The sequence below is a fragment of the Coturnix japonica genome, chromosome Z (genome assembly GCF_001577835.2).
Source record: "Coturnix japonica isolate 7356 chromosome Z, Coturnix japonica 2.1, whole genome shotgun sequence".
NCBI lineage: Eukaryota > Metazoa > Chordata > Aves > Galliformes > Phasianidae > Coturnix > Coturnix japonica.
The window spans coordinates 23,513,519-23,536,450 of record NC_029547.1 but is presented as its reverse complement, the minus strand read 5'-3'; the positions used below and the strand labels follow the sequence as shown (position 1 = coordinate 23,536,450).

General features: G+C 44.1%; 1 protein-coding gene across 4 annotated transcripts in view; it reads right to left on the bottom strand.

Moving 5' to 3' along the window:
* KANK1 (KN motif and ankyrin repeat domains 1) overlaps positions 1-22,932 on the bottom strand; it is a 106,741-nt gene that overhangs the window by 22,099 nt on the left and 61,710 nt on the right. For 3 of the 4 annotated variants that reach the window (XM_015848884.2, XM_015848883.2, XM_015848885.2), the window contains exons 3-4: positions 21,704-21,820; positions 58-2,703 (exon numbers count right to left, since the gene is read on the bottom strand). In XM_015848884.2, the coding sequence (XP_015704370.1) occupies positions 58-2,703; positions 21,704-21,740 (2,683 nt within the window). In that variant the 5' untranslated portion in view covers positions 21,741-21,820. Of the gene's footprint in view, positions 1-57; positions 2,704-3,820; positions 3,917-21,703; positions 21,821-22,932 lie in introns of those variants that run through there. The other variant, XM_015848886.2, reaches the window with a different exon arrangement.

Sequence of the window (22,932 nt, the reverse complement as noted above, 5' to 3'; positions counted from 1 at the left end):
ACAGACCCATCGTGATAGCACAGACTGGCACAGACATATACCAAACACTCAGCTTACCTGATGCAGTGCTTTTCTCCATGCACTGTTTCTGAAGGTCCAGGCTCCGCAGTTCCTCTGTGCTGGCATATTTCATGACAGAATTGATGGATGTGAGGGTACTGATCAGCTGTGAATTGAGTGATCCAATCTGGGAGTGGGGCTCACCGAAGGCTTCTGCCAATTCACTGTAATTTTCAGCAAGCAGCATCTGCTGCTCCTGCAGCAGCTTCTGCACACGCTCAATGTAGTGATCCAAGCCTGTCCTCAGCTCAGGTGGAGGCAGTGGGCTTTCCAGGAGGTTGCTCACAGACTCACACACTGGCTCACCCCCAACACCAATGCTCCTGGTACTGGTCGGTACAACCACCAGGGGAGGGGGACCGCAAGCAATGCTTCTCATTTTAAGACCAACTAGATAGTTCTCATTAATGTTTATCTGCCCAACACCGCAGTCTTTGGTTTTTATCACAGAGAGTTTTTCAAAGCCAGCGGGAGTGGAAAGCAAGGTCCCTACTCCAACCGAACGCGTCTTAGCAGATGCGTGTATGTCCTTCACCCGGCCATCCCCAACTGCCACCGTCCGCATCTCCACACTCACTGTGCTGGTTTGCTGGTCACGGCTGCTTGGAACAGTGTTGGTGCCACAGTCCACTGCTACGGGTGCCTCTGTGCTGGTGCACCGGCTCACCATCTCCATAGCCGTGCTGGTCTGCTGCGTGGCCGTGGAAGGCACAGCCATGACTGTGGCTTCTGCCCTGCACACAGTCTCAGTGGCTGTCTGGCGGGAGACGCACTCCTTTGGAGCACAAACAACCACATCCACTGAGCAGTCCCCACAGCCGATCGACCTCGTCTCCCGGACCTCCCGCACTGTCCTGCAAAGACTCAGGTCACCCACAGACTCCTCTGTGTTGACACCCGTCTCGCAGACGCTGGTCTCCACACCCACCTTCTTATCGAGCAGCTCCACACACCTCCCCGTGCACTGGTCTCGCATCTCTGCCCTTTCCCTCACCAGCCAGCGGCTCATGAGCAGCTCAGGGCCCGCCGCTGTGCTCCGTACCGCTGGCCTGCAGGAGGTGCCCACGCTGCTCATTTGCAAATGGCTGCCTACAGACGAATCGGCAACATGCACGTGGTCTCCCACCATTTGGTCTCTCATCTGTACCACAGCCTCCACCATTCTGCTGATGACAAGGGGCTGAGCCATCACGGCTTTATCTACTTTTTTTCTAGATCCAGCCGCCTGCAGCTCCTGTTTTAATTTGGTCATTTCCCTGTCATGGGTTGTCTCCTTTAACTGAACCTCCAGCCTGTAAATCTTTTCCTTAAGGGCTTCAATGGTCTGCTGCTGAAGCTCTATTTCTTTCTCGACTTCTGTCGACAAGCCAAGCATGGCCTCCGTCACCCCAACCCCAGACTCTCTCACTTCTTTCTCTGTCCCCACAGCTACTTCTCTGTGTTGCCTTGAAGATCTGTTGTAGATAACCACATCGCTCATGTTTTCATCAGAACCAACAGCAACAGATCGGCTTTCTTTTGTCAGGCTTTCTCTAAGGTTTGATGGAACCTCGTAGTTGCTGTCCTGGATTTTTTTCTCCAGAGCCTGCATTTCAGCAGTCAACTGCCTGAACTCTTCTACCCTACGAGAGCTCTGCTCCGCACTCTCCATCTCATCCTCGCAGTCAATATAGAGTTCTCCTCCTCTTCGCACCTGAGACAGGTGCTCCCACTGCTCTGCGTTCCCAGCGCTGTACGATCTTTTTCTGAAGCCATACATGTCATTTTGACTGGATTTCCTTTGGCTTTTGAGTTCTGCCATCATGTGCCTCTTTTCCTCCTGTAACACTGAGATTTTGACCTGCAGCACAGGAATGGTCTTTACTTGCTCCTCAAGCTCCTTCAGGCGCTTCAGGGCAATTGCCATTTGTTCCCTGATCTGCTGCAGATGCACCGGGCTCACGTTGGTGACTGGTGTAGAAATTCCTGAACTCATTGGGCTGTGCCGGATGGAACTGCCCAAGGAGGAGCCGAAACAGGCTCCAAAGTCTCCATTCCCCTGGTAGCCATTGTGGAGCTGCTGAGGCAAGTGACCATACCCACTGGACCCAACGAAAGAAGGCAGGGAGCTCGTTGAGCCCATGCCCCCAAAGCTGGAAAGCCGGGGCCTACGGACATCTCCTGGCATTACCTGCATCATTCTCTCCTGTTCAAGTCGTCTGCGTGTTTCCATGAGGGTTTTTGTCACATGGAGGTTGTGCCGAGGAAGCTGTGGGGAAGGAGGAGGGAGTTGCTTACTCTCCGGGACAGTTAAGTAGGAGGGAGATGCCTCAAGGGAAGCCAACGGTCTCACAGCCACAGACGAGGTTACTTGACTCCTTGTTAACAAGAAAGACTGCTTGTTCTCATCACTGTTCGAAGAAGAGAGAGACTCTGTGGAAGTCCAGTCTCCACAGTGGCCACCAGAGCTCTTGGTACTTCTGGAGGCTGGTACTGCTTTCCTCTTCTTTTGGATGTTTAATTTCTTAATGGTATTCCCCTTCTGTATATCGTCCACGTACTTCAGAAAATCCAAGTCTAGCTGGTAGCCATAAGGCGTTTCCACAAAATAGGGGTACTTCCGTTCATTTTCATCTTTTCCATTTATAATAACTTCCTCTTTTTCTGCAAGAGAAGAAACAAAATGAGCATATGGGTAAGAAACTCTGTCTCAGTAAACTAGGCAGTGACACTACCATGCCAGGATGGGTGCTCACATCACTGGAGGCAGAAGCATGGCCGCAGCTCAGAGCAGAACAGCATCTTACTGATTTACCCTCAGCACTACATCTCATTTAGCTTCCTAAAAGCTAATGAATAGGTTTTCAAGTGCTAAGAAGCGCACACAGATTTAGATACGTACACGTACACGCTGATAACTTCTGCTACCAGACAGACAGAGAAGTGGCACAGCAAACAAGCAAAAGCGATCCCTTCCCTGAGTCCCTCCAGCCTTCCCGAGGAATACAAGCTTCACGCACAATCTGCCCTCAGATGAACACCCGAGGAGCACGCTGCACTGCGTGACTCATCTGGAAACCAACTTGTCCAGAGGGTACATTCAAACAGGCTGCGGGAACAGGAACTCCAACACTCTCCTTATACAACCGGTGCCGTCAGACAGATCTGCAGTTGTTCTACTGCCTGGAGAACCGCAGCTGCAGGAGCAGCGATGCCGGTTCACTCACGCTGGCTTACTCCACCAGTGCTCCTGGTCAGCACAGAGTACCCATGCTGGGACCCCCCCGTCCCACAGCTGTGAGGGAAAGCAGTGCTCCCACAACCAGGCAGAGTGCCAGCACCCCAAATACAGGACCTGCCCGTCCCCGCAGCCCTCTGAACGCTGCTGTGCCAGGTCTGCCGTGCTTCTGCAGGCTGAGTATTTATGCACAGCTCTGCTACACAGCCTGCTGCTCCCGTCCCACTTGAGAAAAACAACTGCTGCAAGTTATGAGAGGCAGCGGAGGAATAACAGAAGCCAGCTTTCCGGTTACCTGAATTAGCCACATGCCTCTACCCCCACGCTGTAAGTTTCCAGCCACGTATCACTAGGCCTCCGGTACGGCTCCGTGCTGTCCCAGCTGCGTGTGCCACAAACCAGTTCCCCAGTGCCTCCCACTCGCTCCTTCCTCAACCCATAAGGGGAAAAAAAAGAAAGAACTCCCACTGCGGCGCAGACCTGGCCTGGCAGGGCAAGGCGTTTTCATAGGCTGTGCTTTCACCGCTGGAAAGCAGCTCTTACCCCACGCACTCCGCACCGCCGCTCCGCCCCGCGCCCCGCACCCCGATCGTGCCCCGCCAGCAGCCTCCGCCGCCGGGTTCGTTCCTAACCAGGCTGCGTTCGAAGCGCCGCGTCCTCTTAAAGGAATATAAACCTCAGGGAAAAAAAAAAAAAAAAAAAAAGGAAAAGAAAAAAAAAACCCTGCTTGCTGCAACTACAGGAAGTGACTTAATGTTGTACTGAACGGGTTCAGGAGGGGGGGGGGGGGGGGGAAGAAAAAGGCTCCTGTTTTTCCAGTTTCCTTGGCATGCTTAAGGAAGGCTGCTGTCTGCGGACAGTGTAAGTGCTTTCATGACAATCTCTAACGCTTCTGGCTGCCGCAGGACGCCCCGAAGCAGGATGCCGTGCGGGGACGCTGCCTTCCCCGGCACCGGGTGAGCGTGGGACGCCGAGCAGGACGGGCAGAGCACACTGCTGCCGTGGTCCTGCAAGCACTGCCTGTGTGGCGACTGCTCGAGCGACACAAACAACCCTCCCTGCCCAGACCACATGTTTCTGCTGGAAGATGCCGTGGTATTTACTTATAGATGCACCCAAAATAGCCGACTGAATGCCAGAGTGGAAGCAAAAATACACGTATACACGTGTGCTCCAAGCACAGAAGTACACAGACCCTTCCAGCAGTTCTTGCCTCAAGGGTAGGCAGGCAGGAGGTCTCCAAAGAACGCCAGCATTAGGGTTTGAGACATAGCAGTTCTCCACACTGCCGCTTTTCCTCCCCAAATTCAGTGTTCTGTCCCCAGATACTCCTCCTGGCTCTGTCCTTTGCAATGCCACCTTTCCATGGCTCCCTGCTCTAGGCTAGTTGCCCTTCCTTCTCCCTCCAGCCCTAAGCTTTGCATCCATTCTCACACCAGCTCCCCCTTCCTGTAGCTTCCCAGTCTTTTTTTACCTTATTCCCACACTTGGAATTTCTTATCCATTTTCTCAACTTGCATCCAACTGCCTGTTCCATAAAATCAAACCCCAAATACGGTTATACCTTCATCCCCCATGCTGGCCTAGGATGACAGTGAGTCCCTTCACCCAGCTCATGCAAATTCAAGCTCAACTTTAACAGCTCTACCTCTTCTCTCTTGCTTCTCAGACCCTTTCCTTTGCTTGCCTGGTTGCTTGCCTTCCATATGCACCGGCATCTCTGGTTCTCCCATCACTATACCACTGAAGTCAAGGAGCCCCTGACACCTCCAGCTTGATCAGGTTGCTCAGAACCTCATAAGCCTGACCTTGAGCGTCTCTAGGGATGGAGCATCCACCACATCTCTGGGCAACCTGTTCCATTGCTTCACTACTCCTCTTGTAACAAACTTCTTCCTTACATCCAACTTAAATCTCCTCTCTTTTAGTCTGAAACTTGTCTTACCACAAAAGACTCCAGTAAAGAATCCATCCATTCTTACAGCTCCCCTTTAGATAAGGACAGCTGCTACCGAGTTGCTCTGGAGCCTTCTCTTCTTCGTGCTGAACAGCCCCTGTCCTTGAAGGAGAGGTGTTCCATACCTTCTATTATTTTTGTGGCCCTCCTCTGGACATGCTCCAGCAGATCCACATCTCTCCAGTACTGAGGACTCCACATCTGGATGCAGTGCTCCAGGTGAGGCCTCATCAGTGCAGAGTAGAGGTGCAGGATCACCTTCCTTGCCCTGCTGGCCACACTTCCTTTGATGCAGCCCAGGATACACTTGGCTTTCTTGGCTGCATGGGCACAGTGCTGGCTCATATCCCACCCACAAGGACCAAATTCATATGGCCCGCAGCTTAGCTTGTCAGTGTGCACTGTGCACATCTGCCTCTCCATAAGTTCAAGGTGGTGTGTGGAGCTAAATTTGCGTATGACTTCTCCATAAAACAGCACATGAACACAATCCCAGCATTATAAGTGGATCTTTGGGGACATTTCTTGATATGTTAAGACGAATGAGGATCAAGAACGCACTATAACAACAACAGTGCACTGTGATGTGGCACACAGGGGCTGTGCCAAGTCTTTGTGCATTTTGCTGTCTCAGAGAAAGGGCCAGAATGGGTGTGCCTGCTAAGCCTGTAACAAAGCAAAATGGATAGCTGTTTTTAGGCAATTAAAAATGGCCTTGTTGGTTCCAAAGGAAAAATGTTCTCACAAAAAGGAAATGGATAAACACCTGATAAGAGTGCAGACCTTGTTCCTTTCAGCCATTGGACGAACCATGGATGCCTTTACCCTCTAGCCTTGGAAGATGAGTACCAAGTGCTGCATAACCAGTACCTTGGGGGAGTCGCAGAGCAAAGTGTATCTATGTGCTCTTCTGCCAGAATGGCAAATCTTCATGCAGAGAGAATTCAAGTGACAAAGGTTCCTACTCCATTCACTCCAACACACTAAATATGGAAGCAATGCCATGACAGGATAAATTCTCTTCTCAGGCTTCCCCTCTGTGGTCTAGCTGATCGGGGCATTAATGAAACCAGGACTTCCCCAGTCTCTACAGTATCTCAGGCTTATTTTAATCACACTATTATGTTAGGCTGTAGAAGGATGTGAAGACACACGAACACACTGTGAAAACGTTGTAGGCATTTTCTTCTGACATGTTTTCAAATGTAATGAGACATAGAGACGTTACACTTTCAGCTGAGTACCTGTGAAGATACTCTGTGCAGCACAGAACCCTCGTTGTGTTACTGACATTATTCATGCATCTCTTTTAAAGTATGCAAAACTTCCATGATAATCACGGACAAGACACAAGCAGTGTTTAAAAAATGCACTCTTCTGTTCTCGTCTCCTGCACTGCTAGGACTGGCTCTGTCCAAACATTCCAGTCTTGCCATCTTCCATAAAATTATATCCTATCCTGTGCATACACAAGAACATCGGTATATTCAAATATTGAGTCAGCTCTACCCAAGTCCACACTAATCATGTCTGCTCCCAGACCAGGAGAACTGGAAAAAAACAGGGCATTTAGTTTATGTGCTTAAAGACTTTTTGGGAGAGAAAAGAGCAAAGTAGAGAAAATATGAGCAGATCAGAGCTCTGGCTCTGTAAGCCTGGAAAGCTGTATTGCAAGGCCACCTTGGAGGGTCTGGAAAGAGCAAAGAGAAGCAACTGAAAAACTATCTATGAAGCAAAAAAGCTAAGGTGCCTTAAAAAATACAGACTTCACTAAAGCCTTTTCTCCCCATCTGGTTATGATATGTCCTCTAAGGCATTTTTATCTTGGATCTGACTGCTATTAAAGAAGTCTCTTCCACATATTCCACAACAGCATTATGAATAACAGAGTCTCCTCCCAGAGTTATGGCATAAGACAATTCATAAAGAATGCTTCAGAGAAAAAAGGCAGAAGCAATAGCTGGTGTAAATAGAATAGATTCCATGTTTTTCTGTTGCTGAGCTTCAGTACTGAAAATCATCTGGGGAAGGAGACCAAAGCTCTAACTTTTCAATTCTTTACTACAACAGAAAATAAATTATCCTTATAATATAATTTTTCCCCTTATATATATGTACGATCTGAAGAGAAACCCTTCTCCTCTCTCCCCTCATACTACTTTGTTCTTTTTTCCACCCAGCCTTCAGCAAATGACAATGAGATTCAGTCTTCTGAAAAGAACCAACACATGTGAAGTTGAGTATTTGTTTAAAATGAAAAAACAGAATTAGCCAGCATTCTTTCATGTTCCTTTTCAGGTGCTGTTTTTTTTTTCAATAAAACTTAAATTAAAAACACAACATGGAGAATGGATATTAGTCCTGCAATGTACTCATACGATCAAGTTTCTTTTAGCTAGAAATACAGAGATTTGCAGCAGGAGGACTGTAAAATATCATGTTTTTAGATTGTTTTCAGTTTGTGGGTCACTAACATATGAACATAAACAGCAACAGTGTTTAAGAAAAATGGTTCAGATGGCTGTTGTGTTTGTTTGCACTGTGAATGCAAAGACTAGGGCACTGGGCTACAAAGTCACAGTCACCACAGGTCAGTGAAAGCAGAAGGCTATTGAGAAATCTGTTGTCTTAATACTTCACTTTTTCTAGAAGAACTGGGACCACTATACTAACACGGGAATAAGCTCAAATCATAGCCACAATGCAAAAGCATCCATATCATCCCATTGACTTGCCTGAACTTTGGAGAAACCCAGTGGGAAAAGTCTCTCTCAGGTAGTTAAGTTAATCTGAAGATTAAAAATCTTAGTTGCTTAGAGTTACACTAAGGTTATCATTATAATAAAAACATAATAAAATTTTTGGTTGCTTAGCATGATAGCAAAAGCAACGAGCCAGGCTTCACCTCTGTACTGGAAATCAGATGGATGCAGCAGCCTGAATGTCCCACTGCCACAGGCTCCTCAAGGTTCAGTTTCTAAACCACAGTCTCACAAACACAGTTCTAACTTTTCTTACTTTTCTCCTACTGCTAACTACTTACAGACTATTCGTGTCTAAGAAAAACAGGGTGTTCTGGTGTAATATAAAAAGTGTTTGCAACGCTCACCAGCCTGCTGTGCAAAGGCCTCTTGGTATTACAACAGCCTTTCAAGATCACATGATTTTTTTCTTTCTTAAGATATAGTTAAAGGTTTTCTTTCCCGTGACAAAAAAAAAAAACAACAACACTACTTATCTACAGAGTTTAAAGGGGAACAGTGTGTAACCATAACCAGCAATTATTTCTGCAAGCCATCAACAAAAAAGACCTTTCAAAAAACATTCTCCCCCACCTTCTCCAGTATTTTTAATGTCCAATTATTTTACTTCAAGAATTCCCGAACTGGAAACTTGTAACTCAAACAGCTCGATTAAAATAAAAACACATGATATAAGTCATGCAAATTAATTAACCGTGAATAAAAGGCTGACCTTGTTTGTGGGAAACCCATTTCTGAAAAAAAAAAATAAAATACAGAGTGACTGTAAGATGTTCCCTTATCAGAATTCACAAAGCCTTTATTTGCTTGACAACTCCCTTACTTGAGGTCTAAAATATAAAGTCTCCTTTTCAACTGCTGCCGCTTTCTGGAAATAGCTCTAGTTCTGGACGCTCTGTGGTGGGACAGCTTGTGTGTTTACCACCTCAGGGCTGCGCACCACAAAAACTCAAAACTAACAGTCTAGTCTGTTTTGCTCCCATCCCAGTTTCTGACTCATAGATCCCAGGGGGAATCAAACTAAGGCTGGCAAGAGATTAAGCTGCTAACTTATTCCAGTCTGCTCCACCAGCAGTAAGGAAAAGCTTGAGCAGAAACCATGGTGGAGGCTGCTCATGAGTGCTACCATAAAAGCAGTAGGTAGAGAGCACAGATCAGTCTGTGGCTGCAGTAAGAGCAAGGATGTGAGCCAACAGCTGTGCTTTCCTTTTTGGCTTGAAACTTTGGGCATATCTCAGTCTCTTCTACTAGGTTTTGAAAACCAGATATCAGCAAGGCTAGTTCAAAGCAGATGAATTTACTCTTGCCAAGCATCTGACTTTATGTACAATTATTTCTGCATCTTGCACGATCTGTCTATTTAAGAATTGCCCTACATTCCCTGAATCATTTCTTTTATTCTCTACTATACATACAGATACTCATCTGTGACAAATCACAGAATCACAGAATTGTTAATGAAGAGCATTCAATTTAAAGGTGCTTTCCAAATCAGATTAACTTAGGCCTAGCAAAATTACGTAAGTTAAGGCAAGCAGTAAATACCAACCTATAGCCTAGGAGACAGCTTTGCAATTTGCTCTGCCCACCACAGTGGGAGAGCACTGGGTGTCAGCCCAGCACAGCCTTCCTTGCTGACAGAGCATCCCATCAGATACAGGCCAACTGGCTGAGCTGGGGATGCTGCTGAACACAAGCTGTTTTCTGCTGCAGAAGGGAAACCCTTATGTCTCCTGACAGTGTGGCACACCTGTCACTTCATTGTCACTAGTAAAATTACTGTGGAAGAAAGGATGAGAAAGACCAAGGCATCCATACACTCAAGTATGTGTGCTTCACAGAATCCCCATGGAGTGTTTGCAAAGCAAAATAAGGCAAATCTTCACATTTTTCTCTTCCTTCTCCTCTCGTCCAAACCACCTCCAGACCCCCCACAGGACTCATGGATGCAAGCCAAGCTTGTGCCTAAAAATGTCTCAGCACAACAGTGTCTTAGTGCTACCTGCCTCAGGCTCAAGTAGAGGGCTGCATGTGCTTTCTGGCCTGTGAGAACTGATTTGCCAATTTAGATTTATAATACAATTACCTTTCTAGGTCTGTAAACTTCTGAAGAGACGAGGAGAAGAGAGGTGTAGTTACTGCAACAGGAGTAACCATCCTTAAAGAACTATATTCCTCAGGTATAAACCTCCCACAGCATATTAAAACTGATTTACAGTTTCAGTTTGGTCTTGCAGTGCAAAAGGTAGGAAAAAATGAAAGAACTGTCTTCTGCAAGAATAATTTTATAAACATTTGTATTTATGAGTCTTGGAAGGACTTTATTTTGTCGCATGCCTATTCTCCATAAGGAAAATGCTTTATGGTGCATAATCGGTATGATATTTCAAATACCAGGAATTGTTCCCTCCTATCTCCTTTGATATTAATCTCATATTGATTAATTGTGTGAAATACAACATGTGTTGCCTTCCAAACTTCAAAAGCTTGCATCGTCTGTGCTTTCCAAAGACACTAAGGGTTTTTTCTCTGCACTGGAAATAGTTCAGACTGATAAACTAGCCTTGTTCAAAAAGTTTAAAAAGCAATTATAAGAGAAAACAAGGAAAATGTCAGTTTAGAAATAATTCTTATGTGCACTTTAAATAGCTAAAAGCAGTGGCTTATAGTTGAAAGCCTATGAACAACACTGAAATTCAGCACTTTGAAGGGTAATAGTTACTATTCTTCCACCAGAATGGTGGCTTTGTTTAAACAGACCTAAGACTCCATTCACTTGAATGTACAGAACGCACATCTCCCAACTAGAAAATAGGCATTTGTTGAGGAAAAGAAACTCCTCAGTACATAATACCAAAACTGAAGGGTTTCCAGAGGTGCAGCAAACTGTAGGCACACAGTCCCTTCAGGTGACAGCCTAGAAGCGTACATCTGGGAGAGAACTGAGAAAACCAAGCACTGTTAGAAAAGAAAAAGCACCCAACATGGAAGACATGCATTACTCAACACAGGAAATCAGCAGCCAGGGCAGATTTCCAGCTGTGTTACCCAAATATGTGATCTCCCACCCTTTCACAGATTTACACAGTGCCAGCAGTCAGGCTCTCGCATCTCACCTCTCCGGCTCTGGTGCTAGGGTCTCCTTCACTGATCTGCTGAGAAGCAATTGTTGAATGCTGCAGTGTTTAGTTTTTCAGGAAATTAAGTCTGAAGCTCACTTTCCTTTGCCTTAAAGGGAATGCATACTCCTGACACATCAGCAGGCAAGGAGCCCAGAGGTTGCTACAGAGAATTTATTTATACTCATTTGGAATTTCCTGACAAAATCCTAGCCCGCCTGCCAGCCCGACTGCCAGCACAGCTTTGCACCAGTATTTTCCTTCACGTCACTTCAGATGGCGCTTGGTGCCTCAGGCTGCTCCCAAAGGGTTAAATGCATGAAATGGCCAGATGCACAAACAGGGCTGTACCAAACCATATGCTAAAAAAAATAACACTGTCCTCTGATGGAAAACAGACTTAATCCTCAAGGGGGGAATTATAAATTCAGGTGAATTTTCTCCTAACCACTCTTCTAGCCCCCCTTGTCTCTCACTCCCACGTGTGCATGGGGAGCACAGAAAGGTTCATTGATGTAATTTGGGTAGAACAATTACCTCTGTTGAAACTAGTGCTGCCTGCAAATCTGTCTGTCACATTCAATCCCTTCTTATTTACTCTTCTCAAATGCAATTTATAATCTGAGGGATAAAAATAAAAAGTTGATAATGTAAAGTTACATTTTTTCTTCACTGAAACATATCCAAAACACTAGTACAAGCACATGGGAAATGATGCATTTGAGCTTTCTATATATGACGTTCTTGTTTCCACAGAACAAAATGAATAACTTAAGAAAACTGGAATTCCAGATGCAAATAAAATAAAATAAAATAAAATAAAATAAAATAAAATAAAATAAAATAAAATAAAATAAAATAAATCACTTCTCAGCATCATAAAGAGACTCCTGAAGGCTGAATCTCTCTTCACCTCTCACAATTATGGTTACTACTGTAAAGCCAAGCAAGGACTCCAAAAGCATATGGGCACTGGGAGGGGCTAACAACAGTTAACAGTCCTAAGACTTCATAGGACTAAAGGAAAATAATTACTGCTATACTTTCCATTCAGATTCCCAAGAAGAATAAAAAATAAATAAATTAGAAATAAAATAATGGCATGGATTGTTGAAATTATTTCCAATACTACTGCACACTGAAAGAGCTTTGTTGAAGACAGAAGTGGAATCTTGCACTGAAGTGACAGGAGAGGTCCAAGTCTTCCAACAGTGCTTTCAGCTAAAGTGGCACAGACCTCCAATAAAATGTTTCCCAAACATGTCTTGTGGCTTCAGTGGTATTTAATAGGAAGCAAAATAATATTTAATACTGCAAGGCATTAGCTTTTGCTTGGATTGGAAGGGACCTTAACATTCCAGTTTCAACCCCCAGCAGTGGGCAGGGCTGCCCCCCATCAGCCCAGGCTTCCCACAGCCCATCCAACCCCTCCTTGAGCACCTCCATGGATGGGGCACCACAGCGTCTCTGTGGAACATGTTCTTCCTAGTATCTAACTTAATCCTCCCCTCTTTTAGTTTAAAGCCATTCCCCCTCACCCTATTATTACATTTCCTGAAAGAGTCCTCCACCTTTTCTGTAGGCCTCTTTATGTGCTCGGCTGAGAAACACCTATCAAAAATGCAAGCAAAATCCCAAAATTTGTCCAGCAAGCCAAAATGGAAGCATACGTCTGGGGTCAGCCCTGATAAAGCCTAAAGGCAAAGGGCAGGCATGTATTTATTTTCCCGGCCTTTAAGACTGTTATGGTGCCAAATAAACTCACTCAGCTACTGTTTATAGTGGAAACAAAACTGAGGTCAGAGCGCAGCTCCCCAGTGACCCAAAAGACCTGACATGGTCTGTAGCAGAACAAACGTAAGATTTGGTGCACAGGCATCTATTTAGACAGTAAAAGTTTTTATCTAAATACAAAGTAATTTAACACCTCTCTTGGGGAAAAAACAAACAAATAAACAAACAAAAAGGCAGAAAGGGCAGATCTGGGAAAGAATAAGGAAGGAACAGAGTCCTTTAAATCCTTGCCACCACAAGACCATTTCTTCAGCACTGAAGTAGCTGTGTGGAAGGAATGAAGTAATCTGACTCAACACAGTGATGAGGCGGGAGAGTGTATGCAGAGCTTAGCCTGGACCCATACTGCCAGGTTTACGCTCATACCCCCAAAATACAGATGTCTTAGGGCTGGATTTAGGGTTCTTCTAGTGCTATTGGTGCTTTTGTTTGTTTGCTTGTTTACATTCATTTTTTTGGCAGCTAGTTTCCATTGAATGGTTCAGAGTCAATTGGCTATGGGCACAGAGTTCAGACCCAAGACTGATTTGACCTACCCAGGCTCTCTTTCCTAATAGGTATCACTGCAAAAGCATTAGAATACAGAAACATTTTTCATCTATTTCTAGAAATCTGCAAGCTGGAGACTTCCTGAGTTCACTCAAAACTTCTAAGAAAGACTTCTCAAGCTACAGATAGATCCCTCACTACTAGTTAACATCCATTCAGAGAGAGGATGCAACTGAAAAGTTTGCCTTATATAATCATTAACTGTCCAGCTGGTTTGATTTCACACAGTGTCAGCAATTTGATTTCTCACAGGTCCTGCATCACATCCGATGACCTCTACTCATGTCCTAATAAGACTGTTTGGAAAAGCTTAAAAGAAAGTAGTCTTATTGTAGCAATGAGTAAGCTGTTCAGGTCTTCACACCACTTTAAATCCTTTTTTTCTTCTTTTTTTTTTTTTGCACAGATGTGATCACATATTGATCTTATTCAGGTTTTGGGACTAAGCAAGCTAGCAGCTCATCATGCAGCTCCCAGAAGGGCTTTGTACATATCAGATTTGCTTTCTTATTTTGCAGAAATGAAGGTAGAAGATGCAATGAACATGCATGAACGCAAGAGAAAATGGGTGTAAAGAAATAAATATATTCCCAAATCTCAGATATGTGTATGTGTACACATGGAAAGTATGGAACGTATGGAAATTGATAATCAATCTCCCATAATTCTGGGAGCTACCACTGTGATCTCCACTGTATGTGGTGTCTTGTCCTACAAGAGTAAGGGCTGAGGTGCTGTGGCCAAACCATGTGCATGGCTGCCAGAATCACGGTATACTAACAACTCCTTTGCAAAGTGAGAGCAATTCAAGACTTGTCAACCACGCACAGCAATCAAGCCAAGTTGAGAGTGAAGACTGAATATTAATGGCAGACCATACCTGTGGAGTTGATGGAGATCAAAAAGAAAAATGGCAGACATGCTGTCTGAGAGCAGAGGAATGGAAAAGAACTGAAAATAGCAAGAGAATGGTGGAAGTGTAAAGGGCAACACAATGAACGCAGGCTGATGAGCACATTCGTGTACTGGAAAGCTTAAAAACTAACATCTGTGTCCATGAAGAAAAACAGAAATACAGAAGAGAATAATGCTAAATTAGTCTTTTTTCCCCCCTAGTCTTTAAACTTCAGATACAGAAAACCAAACCCATCTTAATTTAAGTATCACAGTTCTGGAGGGAGAAAGGAAGAAAAGGCTTAGGCAAGGACTGCTTGAAGTTAAAAAACACTGTTGATTGTCATAATCCCTTCAAACATGACTGCTCTGATCTCGTCTTTGTGTTTTTATCACATACAATACCAGTCTTCTTTTCTAACCACAACCATACACTTTATTATATTTACTTGTACTCTATTTCTTCCTTGGCAAAAAAAAAAAAAAAAAAGAATGAAAAAAAAAAAAGATAAAAAAAAAAAAAAGTAAAAACAAGTTCACAGTTTACATTTGTCAGATGGTATAAGCAAGACCTTAAAACTTGACCCCTTTGCTAGGATTAGATCTGAAACTCCAATAACAGCAGGCAAGTTGCACAGGTGCACTTTGTTTTTATTACTAGATCTTCTGCAATCCATACTGCAGTGCTCCAGCAGAGGGATTGGTTTTTTTTTTGAAGAGAAGGTAGGAGGGGGACTAGGAGTAGCTCAACAAACATGCCCCTCAGCAATAAATAACTACTCCAGACCTTCAATGTCTGGTTTGCATAAGGAGAACAATCTGTTCCCAATTATCAGTTAATTTGATCCTCACTCTAATCTGACCAAACCTTCAAACCAAGCTATTAGAAGCTGTTTCCACACCCTCCCTCCCTGCTCCTACTTTCAAACAAGTACTGAAGGGCAACACAGGGATATCACAGGCAGAACTTGTAAGGCAAGGCGTACATTACAACTTTTGCAGAAAATAGGCAAGGATGCAAACGTGTAGGGATGGACTGAAAGAGTGAAAGAGGACAACCCAATCTCAGCCATCTCCACACAGCTGCATACTTAGTTTTGTTAAAGTCTGTGTGAAGAGTCAGATTAAAAACAAACAAAAAAAAAACCCAACAACTCAAGAAACTAACTTAGTATGTTATGAAGAGTCTTAAAAAAGAAAGCAATGTGGGAGGGGGGAAGCCATTTTTGTACATGGTTGATCTGTTGCACCCCCTCCACTGCAAGCTGCATCAGATAGGGGAGAGTCAATCAGGTTCAGTCAACATGACAAGCGTGATTTCTGGATGAAATTAGAAAGAACAGAAGAAATAGAAGGGAGAATGGTCAGAAGCAAGCTTCAGTGTGGCAGCCCAAAGCTGGTCACCCGGGGACACCCTGGCAGAAACCCATGCTCTGCCACCAAGGGGAGTCATGTTTCCAGAGGAAGGAAATGGAGATAGGGCATCTATGCCAACGTAGGCAGCCTCTCAGCTCCTAGAGCTGCTGTGAAAATATGATACGGGAAGCACTGCCTTTCTGTCATCTCTAGTCCAAAGCCTTACAAATGGCACAGAAAGGAGGAGGAGTAAAGTGGCTGCGGCTGAAAGCTTCCCAAGGACTCCTGCTCCAGCTGATCCTGTATCCACAGCACTCACCACACAGCTGTCAGATCAGTGCAAAGTACTGGCTTTTAAAAAAAATGGAAGGGCTTTTATGGCAGAACAGCTGAGGCTGGAAGGGACCTCTGCAGGTCATCTGGTCCAACCCCCTGCTCCAGCAGGGACACAGAGCAGGTGACAACTGTTCATCACCACCAATTCAGTGAAATTACAGGGCGCCATAAACAGCAAAGTGGGTCTCTTTATGTTCCTGGAGCATTACTGGCTATAAAATAAAACATCAGCACCCTTTTCTGCCTCTGGAAGTGTGGAGGTCTTGTACTGGCAACAGAAACAGGACAGCTGTAGGTACAGCCCATGGGGGGACATCTCAGCAGCCTAGACAAGGGAAAGCGTGCAAGCATCCACAAGCAAGCTTGCATCAGGCAGGTATGAAAACAGCCTTCTGTCAAGATGAGGTGCCAGAAGTCTCTAGGAAGCTGCAGCAAATAACAAAAGACAGCCCTCGTCAATTTGCTCTTTTTCTCATGGTGTTTTGTCTTTCTTCAAAGCATCAGTATCTGTCTTGGATTTGTGCTTGGGCCATCTGCTTCCCAACACACCAAAATGTTTCTAAGCACTGGCCTACCTGGAAGTACTTCAGCCAGACCATTATGTCCTCAGTTCCTTAAGACACCCTTTCAAACTTCCTCCTGCCCATTTCCCATCCAGCAGACTCCAAGATCAGTCCCAGAGGCAACAACCTCCACAGAAAAGGTGCATGATCCCTGCTCCTCTAGGGTCTGACGAAAGCCTCTTGGTTGGACAAATACAAGTCACTGTGTTTTCAACTGTTCTATTGTGGCAACAGCTGCAACCTTGCATTACAGGTATTAACTAGCAATTGCAGAATAAACAATTATTAGCCCAATTAGAAAGTTGGCATTGGCTGTGAGATCATGAGCTGCATTTCCAGCCATTTGTCCTGAAGGCGGATCTGGTGAACAATAGCATAATGAAGGAAGTTTGGTACTCTTTATGATAAAGCAGATGTGAAATCACTGTAGGCTCTCTCACCCTTCACCCTCAGTATTTCAGGGTCCCTCCCTTGCTTGTTTTTAAATACTGGGCACCGCCAGAGTGACTCACCAAATCACTTGTGGGTGAGGCAGGAACAGGACATCAGTGACAGCTCTGCATTTCATCTGCCCATCCAAAAAGTACTGGGCTGTGTGGCAATTCAATGGTCCCTCAATGACAAGCGTCCTACCAGCTGCTAAAGCACATCTTCAGCATGCATGTGTCCCCATTAATTTTTTAATTGACTGAGGATCAATGAAAAATAGTGGATATTCAGCTAAAATTGGTAGTAGTGGTAATGTTCCAGGGCACAGCTCTTTCTTCTTTGACTGCACCTCAGATCATTAGGCTGGGAGCCATGCAAAACTCCATACAGGCTGCCAAAGATTATTTGCATTAGGAAAATGAAATCATGAAAGAGAAACTCAAATAAGCCTGTAGCTGAAAGGGTGTCTACAAATGTCAGGTAGGAATTCTTACAAATCAGTGCAGAGAATGATAAAAATATTTACTCCAAGCAGATGTGCGTTCTGCAGAGTAACCATCCACATATGAAAGTCAGAGGGACACTAGGCTCCAGCATGGAGACCAACACTCCCGGTTTAGATGTCCACCACTAAATGTCCCATATCCCCACAGTCCAGATCTGGTGGAGGTGACAGGTCCCAGCAGCTCCCATCCACAGGCATTCAATGCCTGTCCACTGGCTGCTGCAGAGAAGGAAAAAGGGGATAGCTTGCTTTACCAGTGCAAAGGGAACAGTGACAGTGATAATGAACTGCGGTGATGCCACTGGCTTTGGGAACTATGGAGGAGTCTGAATGACGTAAAGCATGTAAGTTAAACATATGGTTCAAATTAATCTGTGAGAGAAGTATTCTGTCGTTGAAAAGTGAGATAGGAAGGAAGGAAAACAAATCTTTTAAAAAGGTGAGGAAGAAGGTTGAGGAAGAAGGCTGAGAGAAAAGGGAGAAAAGAGAAAGGATGAGGGAAATCTCAGGTACCACGTCCAGAAAACGATATGCATCTGCTTCAGAGCAAAGTAAAGAGAAGGTTTGTGCAACAGCCTTGTTATACTGACCCCTGCAGCCCATCCTGATGAGGAAAACTAGAAAAGCTTTTCCTCTGCTAAAAAGAATTTTTTTTTTGTGTCATTGTTAAAGAGGTGACACACAATACTGCAGGCTCTGGAGACAGAGCATGGGGTGCTTAGGGAAGTCAAATAAAACAGTTGTTTTTATTATGGTTAAAAATGAATATGGTTTTTAAACTTTTATCTTTGTAAATCAGTTTCCTATGTTTCTTTTGCCACTTCCTTGTTTTCTACAACAGAACAAATGGAGCCGCACTGGAGTTTCACACCATTCTGTGCCTTTCAGAAAGTGTTTTGAAAACAAAGTTTCAGCGAATCAGATATTAGTGAAAGTAACTGGAAATAGTTCTGGCTGGATTTTAAACTGCCTGGCAAAACGTTTCAGACAGGTACACACTGTGCTTTTCGGAGCTGACCTGAGAACCCCTTAGTGATATCACTTACACAAACGTTTGCAGAGTCTCATTAGATAAGATGATTTATGCATCAGTCCTAACAAGCACAGAATCTAACAATTACTGGAAGTTTCACCTAGCAATTAATGAAGACATTAATCCTATTTTGGAAAACGAAACACTTTTTTTTTAAAAGTATGTCCCCCAGTAGCCCTGCAGACAGAGAGTGTGCCTCAGCTCTTGATGCAGCTCCCAGGATGACAGCATGACAGGCTCTGGACTTATCGCACTGCTTAGCCCAACACTGAGCAGTCAGCTTGCGTGCCACTGAGGCAGGAAGACAGCAGAAAACAGTTGTGAATACTCGGCACTTAACTGTTAAAATAAAGCTTTTTCTGCAAGTGCCAATTCATCTGCTGGCAATCAGAGGGTCCTAAGCAGATTTCCAAGCACACAGCAGAACTCTGACAGAGCTTCAAACATCAGAACTAAGTCTCTAAGTCAGTTTCCAAAATGCACAGAGACTATGCTTGCAGCCCACAGAAATACAGCCCTCACTTGTGCAGTGAAATTAGGAAGAGTGATAAAACTTTAAGTTAGCAAATCAATAAATAAAACTGCCGACAAACAGCATTTAAGTCTATATCACTGCCCCTGTTATTTACTAGCCATATTTAACGTGAACATCGTTACTGAAATATGCAAGATACAGTCAAATTTATGTTCGATTCTTTCACGAAAGCTATCACTTGTTTTGCTCCTCATCTCACACACATCCTCATCTGAAAATATTTACAGTAAACATACTTTCAAGAAACATCCTTTACTAAGTCCTCTATACAAATGCAAAATAGCTTAATCCTTTCCTGAAAACGAGTTCCAAATTCAAGCATTCCTCTACAGATTTTATCTGCAACAGCATTAGTCCATTTAGACTTGTATAATTAAAAAAAATTATCAGAATGTCATGCAGGCATAACCATTAAACAGTGAAAGTACTCACATTCGCAAGTTAACCAAAGCAAACCACTGCTCCTTAGTCACTTCATACTTGAATCGCAGCTGAACATGTGGTCAAACTTGCCCAAAAAATTCAAGTAACACGCAGGTTAGCAGTCCGTAACAAGTATTTCTCGTTCTTTTCCCTGTTGCTGACTGATTCCGTGGGTGCAGAAGACAGCACACCAGCAGTTTGTCCTTCCACTCAGATCTCTGTGCAATTAAGGAGCTTGCTTCAATACCTGCAACGCCCACATCAGTTCCTGCTCATCCAAAGGCATTCTCTCCCAGGCACTCGGCAGGATAACGAATCACATGTACCTGTAGCCCAATACTCTGTCCATTATGAAATGCTAAGGATTTGGAGACACAGGCGAACGTAGCTGCATGTCAGAACTCTGGCCTCAAGGGTTTGCAAAGCCAACAAGTCCTGACAGTCTCTGCGAAATGTTCTCCAATTTAGTTCTGAATTAAATACTTGCAATTCATTATAGCTTCTTTCTGCAACTAAGGGAACAAACAGCTCCTATCCTGCTTAAGCATTGTTTGCATAACAGTTCTGAAACGAAAACTTAATATTGCATTAACACATTCCCTGTACAAGCATTTAGCATTTTTATTCTTAAAATATCTGCTTACTAAACTTTTCTGATAGGCCATTCTACTGAGGAGGAAATGTGTATGAGGGAACAGCAAACCAATAAGTCCATGCACAGTTTTTCTTTCCGTCTAAGCAGAGGGAACTGTTCTGCATGACTTAAGTTAAAAGCACACTACTAAAAAAAAAAAAAAAAAAAAGCAAACCAATTATAAGAGAGTTTAGGCAGTAAACAGCTACAGTTAAGTCACACAGCAGAGGATTCGAACTCTGCCTCCTCTAAAAACATTGCAAAAAGTTGCAAAATACATAGCTTCTTTCTTAGAAAATATATTTCTACTTGAATACAAATATGGAAGAGGGGGGAGGAGGCAGAAAATACCCTTTTTCAATTAACTTCCACTAGCCTTTAAAACAGGCTTCTTGTTTTGCATGAACTGCAGATAATGATACTCCATATTTCCACTTTTCCAGCTGTAAGACACTTTAATCCCTTCTACTAATTAGAAAAATTCTAGAGTGAGCATACCCAGCACTTAGGATTTGTTTCCGTAACAAAGCATACCTGCTAATGAGGTTGGTGCCAAAATCCACCAGATTAGCCAATTCTCAGTACCTGCATGTCATGGTCCATTGAGTATCATTAGAATGTGAGTACATGAGCCTCACCAACTAAAAAGCTGGAATTTTTATAGATGCACGTAATAAAAGAGGTATTTAGGGTTCTTCTCCAGGACGCTCAGATAGATCCCAACCACACAGACCTGTCTTGATAGATCTGTTTCCCACCATACCTATATCAAGAGGTCTCAGAAGAGCACCCACAAGCTCCTGCCACGCACTTGAAATTTTTCATATAATCCCCCTGTGGAAGCTTGAGCTTTAGTGGGATAAAGCTATGTTTGTGCAGCAATCAGGAGAGCAGGAAAATATTGACACAACTGCAAGAGGAACACGGCTGCTGTGCTTTTATCAGTCATTCTGCAATCTCTGCCCTTTCCTGACCTACCAGGCCTTCCTAGCAACCTTTGAACATGCCAACCATCTATTCCAGAGTGTCACAAAACCAAAACAGACATCTCAGCAGCCTCCTGAAATAATAAAAAACCAAAGACCTCATCTTGATCTTGCTTGCTTAGAATCAGTAAAGTAAATTTAAATTAGCCAAACCCATATGGGCAATCAGGAAAGGCAGGATATTCTATGCTGGTTAATCTCTCAAAGCAATTACAGGCACAGGATAACAACCGCACGATTTCCTGCAGCAAAGCCCCAGCCCTCTCAGAGTGGTGCAAGTCTGTGTAGGTCTGTGAAAGTGAACTGTGCTACAGACCAAGGTACCAGCTCCTGCTGTTTTACATACAGCTTTCACACTTAGTATTTAACAGACCATTGGCAGGATGGAGACAAGGGTTAGAGCAGCCAGACTCTGATCGACCTGGAAAGTAGTTTTCACTGTTTAGTTCTGACTCCAGATATCTTCCCTTTCTGCTGCTTTCACAATGTAAGAAAAAAGACAAGCCAGAAAACTTAATGACACAAAGTGGGAAAAGCATCTGATGAATTACCTGCAGCACTGCCATTAGTATTTGCTGGGTAAGCCATGTTTGCTCAGTGACACATCCAGAACTACGTTGTTAGCCGTCATGCAAATGTCACGCATGAAGTCCAACCAGACATGCAACCTGAAACAAATGAAAAAAGGCAGTTAAAAACAAACAGTTTTAGAAGTTAAGCGTGTTAAGCAGTAGGCATTCTTGAGTGCTTAAAGTCTTATCTTCAGTGCAAGCTTCAGCATTCACTCAGTTTCACTTAATTAGTCCCAGCTATCACATGCTGACAGCAGCCAAGGAGGATCAAATGAAACAACTTTTTTGGGGGTCAACCTTCAGCTTTTTTGCTCTTTGTTTCTACACAAAAGGTCCCTCTCATTTATTTGCACCCAGTAAGTTCTAGACTGCCCTATGTTTTATGGGGTTAGAGGGTGCTAGATGCATGCCTCCACCTGCTCTGCTCCCACATCCATTCCAACACAGCTGGACGAATGTTGGAACTGATGACCCTTTCTGAGCTCACGTGTCTCCCAAGACAGGTAAGGGCAGAAGATCCCCACCAAAGGCACAACCATGACCTGATCAACAACTTGGCTGAGAGCTGCCCCATGAAACACTGGCACAGGGAGCTGGCATGGACCCCTGGCCAGGGAAGTGCACAGCAAGACCAGGTCCGAGACAGCATTGGTGTTGATATTTGGATGCTTTGTTTTCAGTCCCTATATAGCAGAACAAACAGGGGCACATAAGATCTGGCCATGGGTTGCTTTAAGAAGAGGAGCCCATCTGAAGCTCAGGCTGCAGGAGAGAATAACTGGCTGCAGAACAGAAGCCAAACAAAAAGCTTTTCTTCTGTCCATGCAAAGGTAACTTTGCTGCTGCCCTCATCCTCAGAGCAACAGAATTTAACTCAGCCCATACTGTTGAGAGCCTCCTCCTTGGCTCCTCTTCAAGCTTTCAACAATCCAAACAGCATTGCATTTTGTTGACTCAGAAAGGTGGAGCTTAGGTGTATGAAGAACACCGTGCTTCTAGGACCCTCGTCTGACTCATACTGACAGCTGCAGTCACATTTTTCCAATTACATTTGATTTGGCTCTGACAGTACATGCATGGAAGTATTTAAAAGCTAAGAAGATTAACCCAGGAAAAAAAAAAATCCAGGAAAGAATTAGTGGAAACAATGCGTATTTTGAGTCAAAGATACACTGGTGGACAGAAATGAGTTGCCTTTCACAAGTGAT